At 44.5% G+C, this 19,943-nt stretch overlaps 2 protein-coding genes across 10 annotated transcripts in view; both read left to right on the plus strand.

The window, feature by feature from the left end:
- LOC128409343 (zinc finger protein 501-like) overlaps window positions 1–7,533 on the plus strand; it is a 47,927-nt gene extending 40,394 nt beyond the window's left edge. The window contains exons 1-5 of one of the 3 annotated variants that reach the window (XM_053379704.1): window positions 1,926–2,349; window positions 2,545–2,626; window positions 3,095–3,174; window positions 3,456–3,582; window positions 5,889–7,533. In XM_053379704.1, coding sequence (XP_053235679.1) covers window positions 1,936–2,349; window positions 2,545–2,626; window positions 3,095–3,174; window positions 3,456–3,582; window positions 5,889–7,132 — 1,947 coding nt within the window. In that variant the 5' untranslated portion in view covers window positions 1,926–1,935 and the 3' untranslated portion in view covers window positions 7,133–7,533. Of the gene's footprint in view, window positions 1–1,925; window positions 2,350–2,540; window positions 2,627–3,094; window positions 3,175–3,455; window positions 3,583–5,888 lie in introns of those variants that run through there. The other 2 variants (XM_053379708.1, XM_053379710.1) reach the window with 2 other exon arrangements.
- LOC128409351 (zinc finger protein 883-like) overlaps window positions 1–18,296 on the plus strand; it is a 61,932-nt gene extending 43,636 nt beyond the window's left edge. For 2 of the 7 annotated variants that reach the window (XM_053379733.1, XM_053379734.1), the window contains exons 2-7: window positions 1,863–1,919; window positions 11,567–12,016; window positions 12,212–12,293; window positions 12,756–12,835; window positions 14,429–14,555; window positions 16,611–18,296. In XM_053379733.1, the coding sequence (XP_053235708.1) occupies window positions 11,603–12,016; window positions 12,212–12,293; window positions 12,756–12,835; window positions 14,429–14,555; window positions 16,611–17,938 (2,031 nt within the window). In that variant the 5' untranslated portion in view covers window positions 1,863–1,919; window positions 11,567–11,602 and the 3' untranslated portion in view covers window positions 17,939–18,296. Of the gene's footprint in view, window positions 1–541; window positions 655–1,862; window positions 1,920–10,092; window positions 10,311–10,853; window positions 10,977–11,506; window positions 12,017–12,211; window positions 12,294–12,755; window positions 12,836–14,428; window positions 14,556–16,610 lie in introns of those variants that run through there. The other 5 variants (XM_053379731.1, XM_053379732.1, XM_053379728.1 and 2 more) reach the window with 5 other exon arrangements.
- Window positions 18,297–19,943: the final 1,647 nt, after the last annotated feature.

The raw sequence follows: 19,943 nt of genomic DNA on the forward strand, positions 1-19,943 counted from the left end.
AGAGAGAGAGGGAAGAGGGTGGCACTATAAAGGATTATTTCGAAATCCATTTGAATAAATGAATATAAATACTGGATGGAATGCAGGCAAAGCAGTGGTGAAAGGGTCTTTTTCATGAAGCAAAATGCCTTTCTAAGAAGCAGACAGAAGCTCCAAAAGCAAGAGATATGAACAGAAATTACGCAGAATGAAAATAAATCCCACCATAAACGAGGGAGCCCAGGGAAACTGCCGCCTGGTCTGCCAGGAATCGGCCTCCTTGGCGCCTAAAACTGAGGGGAAGGTCAGGTTTCGAAAGGCGGGAAGTTGGGAAAAGGCGGGAAAAGCCGTTTCCCTCAGAGCAGCCGCCGCCTTCCCGGCGGAGGGGCGGGGCCAGGTCTGTTTCGTCACGGGTCCTTGCCCCGCCCTCCCTCCGCCTCCCCCTTTCCCCGCTTCTTGCTTTGAGAGAAGGCCCTGGGACGCCCCCATGGAGCATGCGCAGCTCCTCAGATTCTCCTCGCCCCTCTGTGCGCTCGGCTCGCCAAGGGTTAACAGGAGCCGAGCTGGAATCCTAGAGAGACCAGGAAGTGGGGGGGGTCCCAGGTCCTCCAGAGCGGAAGCCCCTCCTCCTTCGTCCTCTGCTAAGGCTGCCTCGATGGCCCCTCCTGGGATCCAGTGAGTCTCCTCTCTCTTCCCCCTTGGGGCAACTGGGGGAGAAGGGGGGCTGCAGGGGGAGGATACTCAAGGGAAGGGGGAGACTCCCAAGGCAGGGAGCCTCCTCCCCCTTCCTCTCTGTTCAAGCTGCTGCTCCTCTCTGCCTGCCAAGGGGGTCCCACCCTCCCCAGAAGAAGCCTCTCTCTGTGGGCTCCTGCTCTCCATAGAGGGGAAAGCTGGGTACCTTCCGTTCGCCAAGGGTTAAAAGGAACTAAGCTGGATTCCTAGAGAAGGGAGGACAGAAAGGGGGAGGGAGAGGTCCACCAGAGCTAAAGCCCCACCCCCCTTGAAATGGGAGGGTGTTACTTGGTCATGGGTGAAGATTTCTTCATCGCTATATATGGTCCACAGGGTCCCTTCCCATTCGACGATTGTAAATCCTCTCCCATCATTTGTATATCACAAAATATAAATGTGCAGCGATGTCTGCGACATACGTTTCATTATTCGTGGCCACTGTAATGAGTTCCAGGTTCGTGAATTGGCTGGAAAAGAAAAAGGCAAAAAAGGATAGAGAAGAATTAACAAATTAGCAATCCACATCCCATAGTCAGATGCCTTGTCAGGAGCCCTTCAGGTTGTGCTTAGATTAAGTGTAAGAGTCATTTTTCCTCTTCTGCTACCAATGAAACAGCATAAAGTGTTGGTCTACTGATGAATTCGAAGGAGGGGGATTTAAGCAAGGAGAATAATTGCTCTATTGATAAAGAAAAGTTTTTAATGTTTGATGCCTTACTGTGTTTGATGTTCTTATTGGAAACCACTAAGGCAACCCAGTCAGATGGGCAGCATAGTAATAGTGGTGGTAGTAGTAATAATAATTTTACTATTACTATTGCTATGCTTAAATTTATATTTAGACCAGCCAGATTCAGCCAAATTCTGATGGTGTGTTTTTTCCCCTTCTGGAGATAATAATTTCTGCTTATATTTAAGTTTAGACCAGCCAGATTGAGAAAAATTCTGATGGTGTGTTGTTGTTTTTCTGGAGTCTTTATTAAAACAACTTACAATCACAGTGAGTTCAGAGTCTGGCATTTAGTGCAGTGCAGCCTTGATTGCTAGCAAAAGTCACCCAAAGTTATCCCAGACACCCAAAAGTCTGGGGACATTTTTCTGATCCTGACACAGTGCCAATTTTATAACAGAACAATGCATTTGCTTTGTAGGGTTTGCCAGCATCTCTAATTCGGACAGGAAGAACTTTCCAGAAGAAAGCTTGGGAGCTTCCTGAAAACATAGATGGATGAGCAAGACTCAGCTGGCCCTAAAGCAGGAAGAGACCATGCGATTGAATATGGGAGCACTGGGGGATTCTGGGAAAACTCTGTGCCGGTGATCCTGGGTGAGAAGGACACCCTCCACTCAGATGTCCAGAGCCAGCAGCCCAAGCAATTCTGCTGCCAGGAGGCTGAAGGACCTCGAGAGGTTTGCAGCCGACTCTACCACCTTGACTGTCAGTGGCTGAAGCCAGAAAGGAACACGAAAGCTGAGATGCTGGACCTGGTGATCTTGGAGCAGTTCCTGGCTGTCCTTTCCCCAGAGATAGAAAGCTGGGTGAGGGAATGTGGAGCAGAGACCAGTTCCCAGGCAGTGGCCTTGGCCGAAGGTTTCCTCCTGAGTCAGGCAGAGGAGAGGAAGCAGGCAGAGCAGCAGGTGAGATATATTTTCCTCTGGGTTTTCCCAAGGGGCTCCAAACCAGAGGGAAAGTATCCCAAAATGTATTACTGATATCCGATCCCTTTATGGATAGGATCCAAGGAATGAGATCTGGTAAAGTGTTTAGCTCTGCAAAATCCTTTTCTAATCCTTCTCTCCATTCTCTCTTTTGAATCTCTGTTGCTCTTTCAGGGAAAGAATCTGATGGCAGAAATGGGTCCTGATTCCTCTGAGGCAGAGAGGACTCCGATGGACACCAGGGAGAGACCACTAGGTAAGGAGGGAGTTATTTCTCTCTTTGGTCACATTGTGGGCATTTATAAACTACTGTAATCTGTTAGTTCTTTTCTGCTGTCTGCAGAGGAGCTGCCGGCTCTGGAAGGGGGGGTGGAGAGCAGGCGGGGGCATGGCTGGTGCGCATCCTGGGGGCAGGGCGTCGGGCACAGGGTGGTGCATGGTCACGTCCGGAAGTGGCCGCGATGGCACCCCACTGGCATGGTGGTGCGGGGGCGGTACACTCGCCTGCCCCTCTTGTCCTCCACCAGTGGAGGCTGTTAGGGCCAAGTCCTCAAAGGAGCAGAGATGTATTTTTACACAACTAAAATATGAAAGGTGTACGAATGTCAAAAGGCACTCAGTAGGGTAGACGTCTTCAAAGGTCCATCTGTAACTAGAGATGCAGTCCTGAACATCGGAGAAAAGTAGGCATTCATGGCTTGCCACTTCCCTTTGTCTCTGGCAGGTGACCGGATGATGCCAGCAAGACCTCGTGCGTCTTTTCATGGTGGAGAAGGAAAAGCAGCGGCTATAGAAGCAGATCAGGTAGGGGGCATGAGACTTGTAGGGAGAGACTGAGGGCTGGGGCAACCAGAATGCTTGGAAGAAAAAAATGTGGAGTTCCACCCATTTACACAAAGATTAGGACCCATCATTAAAATAATAAAGTAATTCCAGCGAGATGTTAAAATAAGCATTCATACCATGTGGAGCAAAACAATCCCATTTAAACAACACAACAATTAACAGGTAGAAAACAACAGAGCAATGTCTGGTAGATCATCTTTATGGTGTCTAAGAGGAGGACATTTCCCCTTTTCTTTTAGGGTCTGGTGTGCTTTGAGGATGTTGCTGTTCATTTCACGGACAATGAGTTGGTGTTGCTGGATCCTGACCAGAGAGCTCTGCATGAGGAGGTCATGGAGGAGAATCGTGGGCTCCTGGATTCTCTGGGTAAGGCTCTCTGAGGATCATCATATCTTTTTTGAAATTCCATATCTCTCTCCTTGTGATGAATCTGCAAGGTTTGGATGGAACTCAGTAGCACTACCTACACCACCTGGAAATCTAACGCCCCCAGAAATCACTTGGAATGGAGGGCGATTGGCAGTGTTGTCTGTGAATATCTGACAGAGTGGGTAGGGAGGTTGAAGTAGCTTCTGCCTGATTGTTTTTTGTATATTTCAGCTAATACCAGCCAACAAAGGCAGTGAACTCCATAGTAAGAATTCCCATGTAATTCCCTTCAGTTATTCCTCTTTCACAGTTGTTCATTAGCAATGTTGAAGAATGAACAGTTGTGAATGGTTGTTCTTCCTGAGGCTCTAATTAGTCTATCTATATATACTGTATTAGTGTAACAATACTACTCAATACCTATATAATAACATTATAGCCTATAGAATATAATAACCTACCGTATTTTTCGCCGATATCTGGCTGCGGATATCTGCCCGAAGCGCAGGGCGCTCTGCTTCAGCGCACCCCATGCTCCGTGCAGCAGGCTGCTTTGCGCAGCCTAGGGAGCCTTGCGGGAACTCCCACGGGCTCCCCAGGCTTGCGGATAGCTTCCTGAAGCCTGGAGAGCGAGAGGGGTCAGTGCGCACCGACCCTTCTCGCTCTCCAAGCTTCAGCGAAAGCCTGCATTCGCCCCATAGGACGCACACACATTTCCCCTTCATTTTTGGAGGGGGAAAAGTGCGTCCTATAGGGCGAAAAATACGGTACTTAGTCTATTACACTGCATTTTTCCACCATTTCTCCCTCTTTAAAAATTATTTTCTCTTTTTATTTCTTTCTCTTATCATATAATTTCTTTTTTTGTTAGAGCATTTATTAATTTTCCAATAAAAAACATCCAATCAACATATCAAATCATAATCCAGTAAAAATAAAAAAGATCAATTTGTCTTCCAAATTGTAATTTTGATTTTAAGACTTCCCACAGTCTGAACCTTGAAGCATATCCAAATCTCAGTCCTGCATCTCATCGATATTTCCATATCTCGATTTTATCTCTCCAACCTTCTTTGTCTCTGCGATCCTCAATCATGTCAGAAAACAGATAACCCTTTGTCCGTCGAATGCAGATTTGTTTGTGTAATGTACCCTTTCAACTGTTTGTTTTTTTTTTTGTTTTTTTTTGCTCACGCTCCATCCATTCCGGGCTTTTGTCCAGCTCTCTGAAGTTTATTATCTTGGCAGCTCCCAAATCATTAATCTTTGCCGTCCAGCTGTTGTCAAAACCTTCCTTTTAAGATTTGTAAATGCAGCATCTTGCTCCTTATTGAGTTGTTCTTAAGCAGACTGTTTGCTGTATTGCAATATATCAGTCATTTGGTGATCAATCAGCCTTCCTGGAAGCCACCCAGTCCCCCCTCCGGGCCCTAGAAGGGGCCTGCTAGACATCCATTTAGCCTTTTCTCTCATTCATAATGGAAAAAATCTTTTGCAAACAGCTGCACTGTATATTATCCAAAATATTGTCTCAAACCGTTGTAGTCAGCCAACAATTAATTCCTGTTTCTCTTAGTCAGGGAGGGATTTCAAATTTTCCGTAACCGTGTAATAGGGGAGCGCCATTTTAATCCTTTGTTCTCCTCTTTAACAAACATTTCAAGTCTTTTTTTTTAAAAAAAAAGCTGCGCATGAGTCCCAATTATAAATAGAAGTCTGTCTGCACTCATTTTTTTTAGAAGCAATTTAAGTTCTCAATGAGGCTTAGCATGAAAAACCAACTATTGATCTTAAGAAAGGAGAAGAAGAAAAGCATACCACTCACCTCCGCAATCCACACACCACAATGAGGATATCTTTGAAGTCCGAGCTTGTACACCAGAGACTGCATTCTGCAGGGGTTTTTGTTCAGCTTCTTCGATTCAGACCATGTCTGTTTGTTTTTCAAATCTATTTTAATTCCCAAACAGATGTGTCTGGCTATAGGAGTGACATCGGAGAGTGCCAGCCATGACCATGCTCTTTGACCCAGTGTCCTGCCGGCTGCACCTTAGTGCATGCTGGCAATCTTGGACAATCCGCGGGTCTTTGAGACAGTCCTCCCCTACCCTGGGTAGGCTGCCAGGGCTAATTACCCCCATATCAGCCCTGAATTATCGGCACAGCTGGGGTCCGATATTGTGGGAGTCAGCCATTTCCCACCGCCGGAAACAGGAAGTCCTCTTATCGTGTAATTTCCTTACGAATGAATTCTTTCAATAACATACTAATATTTAAAAAATAATTGTTTTTTTTCATTGCAGGGGGTGATGAAATGGAAATTAATAACAAGGGGGACCAAGAAAGAATCCACACCTTAGAGGAGCCATATAAATACTCAGATTGTGAAGATAACTTTATTCAGAGCTCCCAGACTACTTCCCATCAAATAAATGCCATTACGAATAAACCCTATCAGTGCTTGGAATGTGGAAAAAACTTCATTCAGAGCATTCATCTCACTTCCCATCAAAGAATACATACAGGGGAGAAACCCTATCAGTGCTTGGAATGTGGAAAGAGCTTCAGTCAGAGCTGCTCTCTCACTTCCCATCAAAGAATTCATACAGAGGAGAAACCTTTTGAGTGCTTGGAATGTGGAAAGAGCTTCAGTCGGAGCACTTCTCTCACGTCTCATCAAAGAATTCATACAGGGGAGAAACCCTATCAGTGCTTAGAATGTGGAAAGAGCTTTAGTCAAAGTGCACATCTCACATCGCATCAAAGAATTCATACAGGGGAGAAAACCTATCAGTGCTTGGAATGTGGAGAGAGTTTCCGTTTGAATCGTCATCTAACTTCCCATCAAAGAAGTCATACGGGGGGGAAACTCTATCAGTGCTTGGAATGTGGAAAAAACTTCACTCAGAGCATTCATCTCACTTATCATCAAAGAAATCATACAGGGGAGAAGCCGTATCAGTGCTTAGAATGTGGAAAGAGCTTCAGTCACAAAGCCAGTCTTTCTTCCCATCAAAGAATTCACACAGGGGATAAACCTTTTCAGTGCTTGCAATGTGGGAAGACTTTCAGAAAGAGCTCAGATCTCACTTCCCATCAACGCATTCATACAGGGGAGAAACCCTATCAGTGCTTGGAATGTGGAAAGAGCTTTAGTCAAAGTTCACATCTCACTTCCCATCAAAGAGTTCATACAGGGGAGAAACCGTATCAGTGCTTGGAATGTGGAAAGACTTTCCGTCTGAATGGTCATCTCACTTCCCATCAAAGAAGTCATACGGGGGAGAAACCCTATCAGTGCTTGGAATGTGGAAAGACCTTCAGCCACAGTAGCCATCTCTCTTATCATCAAAGAATTCATACAGGAGAGAAACCCTATCAGTGCTTGGAATGTGGAAAGAGTTTCCGTCACAGTAAGACTCTCATTTCCCATCAAATAATTCATACAGGGGAGACACCCTATCAGTGCCTGGAATGTGGAAAGTGCTTCCGTCACAGCTGCACACTCTCTTCCCATCAAAGAACTCACCGTGGGGAGATACCATAGCAATTGCTGTGTTGTGATTGTATATTAGGAGACTTTAATTTGCATCGCAACAGTGTTCTTGTGCTTCTTCAACCCAGCAGAGAAGTCAGCCTTGCCTCTCAAATCCATGGAGTGCAAACCTGGTGTCCCATATTATTCATACTATGTATCCAGATCTGCAAGGTGGAAGTCAATGGCCAAGGTGTTGAATTCAGACTTTTCTGTGGGAAGGTTAGGTCTAAGAATCTCTTGCTACTTTTCTCCTTTGATCCCTCAAAGTCCTTAGCGCATGCCAGGAGCAAAGAATTGCATCCATGAGGGAGAAAGAGTCCTCTGGGTATTACATGTTGTGAACAGCAGTAAGTTGTTTGTTTGCTTCAGCCAAATCCAGTTCTCATCTGCACACATATGATACATGGAAAGAAACACCGAGGGGCTTCTCGGTAGTGGCGTCTGCCATGTGGAACACGCTCCCAGCAGATGTCAAGGCAATAAACCAACTATTTTACTTTTAAAAGACAACTGAAGGCAGCCCTCTTTAGGGAAGTTTATAATGTCTGATGCTGTATTGTTTTTAATATTCAGTTGGAAGCCGCCCAGAGTGGCTGGGGAAACTCAGCCAGATGGTCGGGGTATAAATAATAAATTATTATTATTATTGTTGTTGTTATTCAGCCAGACCATTTAGAGGACACCCCCTACAAGCATCTTTCGGTGCTAGTTTTTGTTTTGTTTGTTTGTAATGTTGGCTTTTAACTATTTTTTAACTAATTGTGATGCTATTGTTCAGTTTTATGTTTTTGCATTATCTCCCAGGTCCTGCGCCATTGAATAAAACACACAATCCCGTAATCTTTAAAATGAATTAATAAATATGCACAATTGTTTATGTTGCAAAGTGAAACATTTCAAGCATATAGCACAGTTGTCAAAACAACCACGTGAAATAAAAATAAAACATTTCAGAAGTTCCTGAAAGGATGGATCATTGGTCCAAAGACAGGGGCCACGACGCTGGGCTTTGCTGCTGCCAAAGATGAGTCTGGCAGATCACGGGTCTGTTGGAGATTCATTCCCTGTGCCTGCAGTCATGGGATTGTTGTCTGTCACATGATGGTGTATGTTTTCATTCCACAGTGTGGGAAGTGGCGGAGACAGGATGTTTTGGCATTACTGTGTTCTGTGAAGTAGGGCTATTGTCCTTTGTTCTTTCTCTTTTTGCTGTCTGATAGAAAGAGGAAGGAGCTACAGCAGAATGCCCTGACTGTATTATATGTAAATAAATGTAGATTAGCCAGAATGCTGTGCTTCTGAGTTTGTTACGCATCCCTGAGTGTGCTGATGTCTCCAAGGCTTCAGTCGCTGTGATGTTCGGGTTGGAGAAAGCTTTTGAAGCTCCCGGTCAACCAGGAGGGAGAGAACATGCCAGTCGGGCATGCCTACACGAGCGTAGGACGATCCTAACAGGTTCCTGTGCCTGGACTGGGACACCCAGCTTCTAAACTGGACTTAAACAACCATTGCAGGAATCATCTCAAAAGGTTAAAGGGAGCCTCTTCAGTCACCCACAACCCATGGGGAAAACCCCCATAACCAAAACCTGTTGTGGTTATGAGGTGGGACCAGCCTGCGCCCTTAGCACTTGGCCCCTTTCTGGCAGAGTAACACACAGCTTCCAAGTGTGCAGGAGTCCCAGGTCTGGTCCAGAGAATGGAAGGAAATTACAGGAAACATGCAAGTATAGACAGAATTCTTTTACTCCTGGTCTCAGGCCTGCTGGCTTAGCCCTGGCAGCAGGTGTCTGGGGTTGTGCATGCTGCAGGACATGTGCGTCTGACATCAGCGTGCAGTGACATCGGGCACTCATGCCCCCACTGGGCCATGCATGGCCCTGGCGCAAAGGTTGTGGGTGCCCAGCCCCTCCATTGGGGGGGGATGTAGAGGCTACCAGGGCCCTGGAGAGCCAGTGCCTATGGTCTGTTTTCAGCATAATGGTTACAAATCATACATAAATTAAGCATCTTTGCTTCAACACTGGTGATCTTTGCTTCTTCCAGTACACTGATTTTAGTTCACCTGTCTTCCCAAGTGATGCATAAGATTTTTTGGAGACACTGTTGGAATCTTTCGAGGAGTTGGAGATGGTGTTTATAAGTGGTCGACATTTTCCAATGTTACACCACTGAGTTGGATTTGTTGCCCTGCCCCCACACAACACATCCTGTACCAGATGAAGCAGGATTGCCACTTCTTGCAACGGCATGCAGCAAGTTCACTACCTGTACAGGTACTTCTTTGACTGGCAGGAGTTCTTCCATTTTGCCATCGACCAAGGGAAATATATGGCCATGTTCCCAGAGGAGGAGCCCCACATCCAAAAGTGGGACAAGGACTACCTGCAGGGCTTCAGGTCCATGGTGGATGGCTACTGATGGGGCCACTACAGGATCCTTGGGCCCTTCTTGCACCCGGTTTCTCTCTCCCACACAGACAGACACACGTGCAACGCCTGAGGCGGAGGAGCCTCTTCATTTCTCCTCAGTGGCAGCGCAGGAGGAGAGAGAGAAGGAAGAGGGTGGCACTATAAAGGTCTATTTCGGAATCCATTTGAATAAATGAATTTAAATACTGGATGGAATGCAGGCAAAGCAGTGGTGAAAGGGTCTTTTTTAATAAAGCAAAATGCCTTTCTAAAGAAGCAGATAGAAGCTCCAAAAGCAAGAGATATGAACAGAAATTACGCAGAATGAAAATAAATCCCACCATAAACGAGGGAGCCCAGGGAAACTGCCGCCTGGTCGGCCAGGAATCGGCCTCCTTGGCGCCTAAAACTGAGGGGAAGGTCAGGTTTCGAAAGGCGGGAAGTTGGGAAAAGGCGGGAAAAGCCGTTTCTCTCAGAGCAGCAGCCGCCGCCTTCCCAGCGTCTGTTTCGTCACGGGTCCTTGCCCCGCACTCCCCCCCCCACCTCCCCCTCGCCCCGCTTCATTCTCTGAGGAGTCCGCGAGAGAAGGCCATGGGTCCCCCGCATGAAGCATGCGCAGCTCCTCTGTGCCCTCGGCTGGCCAAGGGTTAACAGGAGGCGAGCTGGAATCCTAGAGAGGCCAGAAAGTGGGGGGGGCGGGGGTCCCAGGTCCTCCAGAGCGGAAGCCCCTCCTTCCTCCTCTGCCAAGGCTGCCTCGGTGGCCCCTCCTGGGATCCAGTGAGTCTCCTCTCTCTTCCCCCTTGGGGCGCCTGGGGGAGAAGGGGGGCTGCAGGGGGAGGATACTCAAGGGGGGGAGACCCCCAAGGCAGGGAGCATCCTCCCCCTTCCTCTCTGTTCAAGCTGCTGCTCCTCTCTGCCTGCCAAGGGGGTCCCACCCTCCCCAGAAGAAAGCCTCTCTCTGTGGCCTCCTTCTCTCCATAGAGGGGAGAGCTGGGTGCCTTCCGTTCGCCAAGGGTTAAAAGGAACTAAGCTGGATTCCTAGAGAAGGGAGGACAGAAAGGGGGAGGGAGAGGTCCACCAGAGCTAAAGCCCCCCCCCGTCCTTGAAAGGGGAGGGTGTTACTTGGTCATGGGTATGTGCCCAAGTTGGGTGAAGATTTCTTCATTGCAGGGGACTGGACTATGTGGTCCGCAGGGTCCTTTCCCATTCAATAGTTCTCCGATTGTAAATCCTCTCCCATCGTCTGTATATCACAAAATATCAAAATAAATGTGCAGGGATATTTGTGACATATGTTTCAATATTAGTGGCCAATTCCAGCTTCGTGAATTGGCTGGAAAAGAAAAAGGCGAAACAGGATAGAGAAGAATTAACAGATTAGGAATCCACATTCCATAGTCAGACGCCTCCTCAGGAGCCCTTGCGGTTGTGCTTAGATTAAGTGTGAGTAAGAGTCATTTTTCCTCTTCTGCTACCAATGAAACAACATAAAGTCTTGGTCTATTTGAATTCGGAGGAGGGGGGATTCAAAGGGAGGAGAATAATTGCTCTATTGATGAAGAAAATTTTTAATGTTTGATGTCTTACTGTGTTTGATGTTCATCTTATTGGAAGCCACTGAGGCAACCCAGTCAGATGGGCGGCATAGTAGTAGTAGTAGTACTATTACTAGTAATATTACTAGTAATAATATTTCTATTGCTATGCTTAAATTTATATTTGGACCAGCCAGATTGAGAAAAATTCTGACGGTGTGTTGTTGTTTTTCTGGAGTCTTTATTTTTCTCTTGTGGAGCTGTAATCAAGTTTAAAAACAGCTTTAAACAATTTACAATCCCAGTAAGCTCAGAGTCTGGGCTTTAGTGTAGTGCAGCCTTGATTGCTAGCTAAAGTCACCCACGTATGTCTGGGGACATTTTTCTGATCCTGACAAAGTGCCAATTTTATAACAGAACAATGCATTTGCTTTGTAGGGTTTGCCAGCATCTCTATCTAATTCGGACAGGAAGAACTTTCCAGAAGAAGAAAGGGACTCCTTCTGATAGCTTGGGAGCTTCCTGAAAACATAGATGGATGAGCAAGACTCGGCTGGCCCTAAAGCAGGAAGAGACCATGCGATTGAATATGGGAGCACTGGGGGATTCTGGGAAAACTCTGTGCCGGTGATCCTGGGTGAGAAGGACACCCTCCACTCAGATGTCCAGAGCCAGCAGCCCAAGCAATTCTGCTGCCAGGAGGCTGAAGGACCTCGAGAGGTTTGCAGCCGACTCTACCACCTTGACTGTCAGTGGCTGAAGCCAGAAAGGAACACGAAAGCTGAGATGCTGGACCTGGTGATCTTGGAGCAGTTCCTGGCTGTCCTTTCCCCAGAGATAGAAAGCTGGGTGAGGGAATGTGGAGCAGAGACCAGTTCCCAGGCAGTGGCCCTGGCCGAAGGTTTCCTCCTGAGTCAGGCAGAAGAGAGGAAGCAGGCAGAGCATCAGGTGAGATATATTTTCCTCTGGGTTTTCCCAAGGGGCTCCAAACCAGAGGGAGAGTATCCCAAAATGCATTACTGATACCCGATCCCTTTATGGATAGGATCCAAGGAATGAGATCTGGTAAAGTGTTTAGCTCTGCAAAATCCTTTTCTAATCCTTCTCTCCATTCTCTCTTTTGAATCTCTGTTGCTCTTTCAGGGAAAGAATCTGATGGCAGAAATGGGTCCTGATTCCTCTGAGGCAAGGAGGACTCCGATGGACACCAGGGAGAGACCACTAGGTAAGGAGGGAGTTATTTCTCTCTTTGGTCACATTGTGGGGATTTATAAACTACTGTAATCTGTTAGTTCTTTTCTGCTGTCTGCGGAGGAGCTGCCGGCTCTGGAAGGGGGGGTGGAGAGCAGGCGGGAGCATGGCTGGTGCACATCCTGGGGGCAGGGCGCCCAGCACGGGGTGTGTGTGCATGGCGCACATCCGGAAGCGGCCGTGATGGCACCCCACTGGCATGGTGGTGCGGGGGCGGTACACTCGCCGGCCCCTCCCATCCTCCACCAGTGGAGGCTGTTAGGGCCAAGTACTCAAAGGAGCAGAGATGTATTTTTACACAACTAAAATATGAAGTTGTACAAATGTCTCATTAGGATAGACTTCTTCAAAGGTCCATCTGAAATTAGAGATGCAGTCCTGAACATCAGAGAAAAGCAGACATCCATGGCTTGCCACTTCCCTTTGTCTCTGGCAGGTGACCGGATGATGTCAGCAAGACCTCGTGCGTCTTTTCATGGTGGAGAAGGAAAAGCAGCGGCTATAGAAGGAGATCAGGTAGGGGGCATGAGACTTGTAGGGAGAGTGACAAGGTTAAAGCGCATAAAAGTTTTAAAAATCATATTGTCAGAAAAGCACTATTGAATGTCTGGGTTAGATACAAGGACTTGCTGGAAAATAAGACTCCAAGATGGTTATCACCAATGGAAGCTAAGGCAGTTAAAAAGCTAAATATGGAGTCGAAATGGCCAAGATATTGGGAAATCTTGGAAAAGGAAGGGGACAAACTGAGATTGCAGAGTTTCGAAAAATTAAAAGGGAAGGTGAGAGATTGGTTACATTATCACCAAATAAATGAAATGTTTAAACTAGACAGAAAAACAGGCTTCCAGGTGGAAAAATCAAAATTAGAGACTGAACTGTTAGAATCCAGTACTAAGAATTTGTCAAAAATGTATAATCTGCTGCTGAAATGGAACACACAAGATGAAATGGTTAAATCAACTATGATTAAATGGGCTCAGGACATTGGTCATAACATTATGTTTGCTGACTGGGAAAAGTTGTGGACCACCGGGCTGAAGTTTACGGCGTGTAACGCCTTAAGGGAAAATATAATGAAAATGATTTATAGGTGGTACATAACCCCAGTCAAGCTTGCAAAAATTTACCATTTGCCTGATAATAAATGTTGGAAATGTAAAGAAAAGGAAGGTACTTTTTTTCACCTCTGGTGGACGTGCCCGAAGATTAAGGCATTCTGGGAAATGATTTACAATGAACTGAAAAAGGTATTTAAATATACTTTCACCAAGAAACCAGAGGCCTTTCTCTTGGGTATTGTCGGCCAGGGGGTGTTAAAGACAGATACAACCTTTTTTATGTATGCTACAACAGCAGCTAGAATACTCATTGCAAAGTACTGGAAGACACAGGATCTACCCACACTGGAAGAATGGCAGATGAAGGTGATGGACTATATGAATTTGGCGGAGATGACGAGCAGAATCCGAGACCAGGGAAGAGAAGCGGCGGAAGAAGAATGGAAAAAGTTTAAGGAGTATTTAAAGAAACATTATAAAATTGGTGACAGTTAGAATGATGTTGGATTAAAATAAATGGTTACTATCAGTAAGGGTTATGATAAAGAGAATAAGGGTGAATATTATAAATTTATAATAAAATAAGGCAAGATTTCGCTGAATAACTGTAAGAATTTGGAATACAGAAACGGGAAGTAAGGGGAGGTCGAGGAAGTAAGGTTTACAAATTGGGTTATGAAATGGTACTTGTTTTTATGTTTTATTATTGTCTGATGTTTGTTTATGTATGTTTTGTTTTTGTTATATTAAAAATTGTTCAATAAAAATAAAAAAATAAAAAAAAAGAGACTTGTAGGGAGAGAGGCCAAGGGGTGGGGCAGCCAGAATGCTTGGAAGAAAAAATGTGGAGTTCCACCCATTCACACAAAGATTAGGACCCATCATTAAAATAAAGTAATTCTAGCGAGATGTTAAAATAAGCATATCATGTGGAGCTAAACAATCCCATTAAATCAACGCAACAATTAACAGGCAGGGGAAAAAACAGCAGTGTTGTAGATCATCTTTATGCTGTCTAAGAGGAGGACATTTCCCTTTTTTTTTAAAGGGTCTGGTGTGCTTTGAGGATGTCGCTGTTCATTTCACGGACAAGGAGTTGGCGTTGCTGGATCCTGACCAGAGAGCTCTGCATGAGGAGGTCATGGAGGAGAATCGTGGGCTCCTGGATTCTCTGGGTAAGGCTCTCTGAGGATCATCATATCTGTTTTGAAATTCCATATCTCTCTCCTTGTGATGAATCTGCAAGGTTTGGATGGAACTCAATAGTGCCACCTACACCACCTGGAAATCTAACGCCCCCAGAAATCACTTGGAATGGAGGGTGATTGGTGGTGTTGTCTGTGAATATCCGTCAGAGTGGGTAGGGAGGTTGAAGTAGCTTCTGCCAGATTGTTTTTTGTGCTTCTGTTGATTTTGGTTGACTAAAGAGATAACTGACAATGGAGACAGAGAAGATTTCGTAATTGGGCCAAACAAAATTAATTGAATCTCAGGTTCCCGTAAATGTTTCAGCTAATACCAGCAAACAAAGGCAGTTAACTCCATAGTAAGAACTCCCATCTAATTCCCTTCAGTTCTTCCTCTTTCACAACCATTCATTAGCAACGTTGAAGAATGAACAGTTGTGAATGGTTGTTCTTCCTGAGGCTCTAATTAGTCTATCTATATATACTGAATTAGTGTAACAATACTACTTAATACCTATATAATAACCTATTATAGCCTATAATAACCTACTTAGTCTATTACACTGCATTTTTGCACCATTTCCCCCTCTTTAAAAATTCTTTTCTCTTTTTATTCCTTTCTCTTATCATATAATTTCTTTTTTTGTTAGAGCATTTATTAATTTTCCAATAAAAAATATCCAATTAACATATCAAATCATAATGCAATAAAAATAAAAAAGATCAATTTGTCTTCCAAATTGTAATTTTTATTTTACAACTTCCCATTCTGAACCTCAGTCCAGCATCTCATCGATATTTCCATATCTCGATTTTATCTCTCCAACCTTCTTTGTCTCTGTGATCCTCAATCATGTCAGAAAACAGATAACCCTTTGTCCATCAAGTGCAGATTTGTTTGTGTAATGTACCCTTTCAACTGTTTTTTTTTTTTTACTCACGCCACGTCATCTGGCTCCATCCATTCCGGGCTTTTGTTCAGCTCTCTGAAGTTTTAGTAACTTGGCAGCTCCCAAATTATTAATCTTTCCCATTCAGCTGTTGTCAAAACCTTTCAAGATTTGTAAATGCAGTATCTTGCGCCTTATTGAGTTGTTCTTATGCAGACTGTTTGCTGTATTGCAATATATCAGTCATTTGGTGATCGATCAGCCTTCCTGGAAGCCACCCAGTCCCCCCTCCGGGCCCTAGAGGGGGGCTTCTAGACATCCATTTAGCCTTTTCTCTTGTTCATAATGGAAAAAATCTTTTGCAAACAGCTACACTATATATTATCCAAAATATTGTCTCAAACCGTTGTAGTCAGCCAACAATTAATTCCTGTTTCTCTTAGTCAGGGAGGGATTTCAAATTTTCCGTAACCGCGTAATAGGGGAGCGCCATTTTAATCCTTTGTTCTCCTCTTTAACAAACATTTCAAGTCATTAAAAAAAAAAATGTGCATGAGTCCCAATTGTAAATAGAAGTCCTTCTGCACTCATTTTTTTTAGAAGCAATTTAAGTTCTCAATGAGGCTTGGCATGAAAAACCAACTATTGATCTTAAGAAAGGAGAAGAAGAAAAGCATACCACTCACCTCCGCAATCCACACACCACAATGAGGATATCTTTGAAGTCCGAGCTTGTACACCAGAGACTGCATTCTGCAGGGGTTTTTGTTCAGCTTCTTCGATTCAGACCATGTCTGTTTGTTTTTCAAATCTATTTTAATTCCCAAACAGATGTGTCTGGCTATAGGAGTGACATCGGAGAGTGCCAGCCGTGACCATGGTCTTTGACCCAGTGTCCTGCCGGCTGCACCTTAGTGCACGCTGGCAATCTCGGACAATCCGCGGGTCTTTGAGACAGTCCTCCCCTACCCTGGGGAGGCTGCCAGGGCTAATTACCCTGAATTATCGGCACGGCTGGGGTCCGATCTTGTGGGAGGCAGCCATTCCCAACCGCCGAAAACAGAAAGTCCTCTTACCATATAATTTCTTTATGAATGAATAATCTTTCAATAACATACTAATATTTAAAAAATAATTGTTTTTTTCATTGCAGGGGGTGATGAAATGGAAATTAATAACAAGGGGGACCAAGAAAGAATCCACACCATAGAGAAGCCATATAAATACTCAGATGGTGAAGATAATTTTAGTCAGAGCTCCCAGACCACTTCTCATCAAATAAATCCCATTACGAATAAACCCTATCAGTGCTTGGAATGTGGAAAGAGTTTCTGTCTGAGTAGTCATCTCACTTCCCATCAAAAAATTCATACAGGGGAGAAACCCTATCAGTGCTTGGAATGTGGAAAAAACTTCATTCAGAGCATTCATCTCACTTACCATCAAAGAATTCATACAGGGGAGAAACCCTATCAGTGCTTGGAATGTGGAAAGAGTTTCCGTCTGAGTAGTCATCTCACTTCCCATCAAAGAATTCATACAGGGGAGAAACCCTATCAGTGCTTGGAATGTGGAAAGAGTTTCCGTCTGAGTAGTCATCTCACTTCCCATCAAAGAATTCATACAGGGGAGAAACCCTATCGGTGCCTGGAATGTGGAAAGAACTTCAGTCAGAGGAACGGTCTCACTTACCATCAAAGAATTCATACAGGGGAGAAACCCTATCAGTGCTTAGAATGTGGAAAGAGCTTCAGTCGGAGCACCTCTCTCTCTTACCATCAAAGAATTCATACAGGGGAGAAACTCTATCAGTGCTTAGAATGTGGAAAGAGTTTCCGTCTGAGTCGCCATCTCACTTCCCATCAAAGAATTCATACAGGGGAGAAACTCTATCAGTGCTTGGAATGTGGAAAAAACTTCACTCAGAGCATTCATCTCACTTGCCATCAAAGAAATCATACAGGGGAGAAGCCTTATCAGTGCTTAGAATGTGGAAAGAGCTTCAGTCACAAAGCCAGTCTTCCTTCCCATCAAAGAATTCATACAGGGGAGAAACCTTTTCAGTGCTTGCAGTGTGGGAAGACTTTCAGAAAGAGCTCAGATCTCACTTCTCATCAAAGAATTCATACAGGGGAGAAACCCTATCAGTGCTTGGAATGTGGAAAGAGCTTTAGTCAAAGTTCACATCTCACTTCCCATAAAAGAATTCATACAGGGGAGAAACCCTATCAGTGCTTGGAATGTGGAAAGAGTTTCTGTCTGAATGGTCAACTCACTTCCCATCAAAGAATTCATACAGGGGAGAAACCCTATCAGTGCTTGGAATGTGGAAAGACCTTCAGTCACAGTAGCCCTCTCTCTTATCATCAAAGAGTTCATACAGGAGAGAAACCCTATCAGTGCTTGGAATGTGGAAAGAGTTTCCGTCACAGTAAGACTTGTTGCGTTCACAAAGTAAAGGAAGGATTGAACTCTGATTAATAAGAATACACACAGAGGCTTGAACCAGCAAGACTCTGGGAAGGGTGCGTATAATCGTGTCTATGCTTGTCCATCGTACAGCCCCTAGCCCAGGCCGTTTTATTCACAAAAGAACTTTTTACAGAGCGTTCAAAAGAACCAATCATATTTCTTCTGAGCATTTCCACAAACCCACGTGGGGAGAAAGTTAACCTATAAACACTAGTTATCCATGCATACTTTTGGGGTAAATAAGTTGAGAACTACAAAGGGGTGCATCTGGCAACCCCAGAGGTGAGAAATAAACATGATAAGAAGGATGGCCAGAAAGACCAGATCACTATCCCCTTCATGTGAGATCTGTTTCCTGGCTCCAAGATTAACAGAGGTGTAGATTGATGAAGAATCATGTCAAAACGTTTAAACCCAATCAACGCAATGCTTTCATTGCTGACACAGTTGGCTTACTCTATATTTGTTAAAACAAAAAAATTTTTCCCTTCCAGTAGCACCTTAAAGACCAACTAAGTTAGTTCTTGGTATGAGCTTTCATGTGCATGCACACTTCTTCAGATACACTTGAAACAGAAGTTGCCAGATCCCTCTATATAGTGAACAGAAGTTGCCAGATCCCTCTATATAGTAAACAGAAATCTGGCAACTTCTGTTTCAAGTGTATCTGAAGAAGTGTGCATGCACACGAAAGCTCATACCAAGAACTAACTTAGTTGGTCTTTAAGGTGCTACTGGAAGGGAAAAAATGTTTTGTTTTGTTTTGACTATGGCAGACCAACACGGCTACCTTTCTGTAACTGGATCTATATTTGTTATAATTCTTCATAGCAATCCCACCTGATCACTACATCTCTGGATATTTGCACTCCAACAAGACTCTCATTTCCCATCAAATAATTCATACAGGGGAGACACCCTATCAGTGCTTGGAATGTGGAAAGTGCTTCTGTCACAGCTGCACTCTCTCTTCCCATCAAAGAACTCACCGTGGGGAGAAAACATAGCAATTGCTGTGTTGTGATTGTATTTTAGCAGACTTTAATTTGTATCGCAACAGTGTTCTTGTGCTTCTTCAACGCAGCAGAGAAGTCAGGCTTGCCTCTCAAATCCATGGAGTGCAAACCTGGTGTCCCATATTATTCATACTATGTATCCAGATCTGCAAGGTGGAAGTCAATGGCCAAGGTGTTGAATTCAGACTTTTCTGTGGGAAGGTTAGGTCTAAGAATCTCTTGCTACTTTTCTCCTTTGATCCCTCAAAGTCCTTAGCACATGCCAGGAGCAAAGAATTGCATCCATGAGGGAGAAGGAGTTCTCTGTGTATTACATGTTCTGAACTAAGCAGTTTGTTTGCTTCAGCTAAATCCAGTTCTCATCTGCACACATATGATACATGGAAGGAAACAGCTCTATTCAGCCAGACCATTTAGAGGACACCCCCTACAAGCGTCTTTCGATGCTAGTTTCTGTTTTGTTTGTTTGTAATGTTGGCTTTTAGCTAGTTTTTAACTAATTGTGATGCTATTGTTCAGTTTTATGTTTTTGCCTTATCTCCCAGGTCCTGCGCCATTGAATAAGACACACAATCCCGTAATCTTCAAAATGAATTAATAAATATGCACAATTGTTTATGTTGCAAAGTGAACAATTCCAAGCATATAGCACAGTCGTCAAAACAACCACATGAAATAAAAATAAAACATTTCAGAAGTTCCTGAAATGATGGATCATTGGTCCAAAGACAGGCCATGACGCTGGGCTTTGCTGCTGCCAAAGATGAGTCTGGCAGATCACGGTTCTGTTGGAGATTCATTCCCTGTGCCTGCAGTCATGGGATTGTTGTCTATCACATGATGGTGTATGTTTTCATTCCACAGTGTGGGAAGTGGCGGAGACAGGATGTTTTGGTATTACTGTGTTCTGTGAAGTAGGAGTATTGTCCTTTGTTCTTTCTCTTTTTGCTGTCTGATGAGAAAGAGGAAGGAGCTAAAGCAGAATGTTCTGAGTGTAT

Source organism: Podarcis raffonei, chromosome 2 (assembly GCF_027172205.1).
Source record: "Podarcis raffonei isolate rPodRaf1 chromosome 2, rPodRaf1.pri, whole genome shotgun sequence".
In the NCBI taxonomy this organism is placed as follows: domain Eukaryota; kingdom Metazoa; phylum Chordata; class Lepidosauria; order Squamata; family Lacertidae; genus Podarcis; species Podarcis raffonei.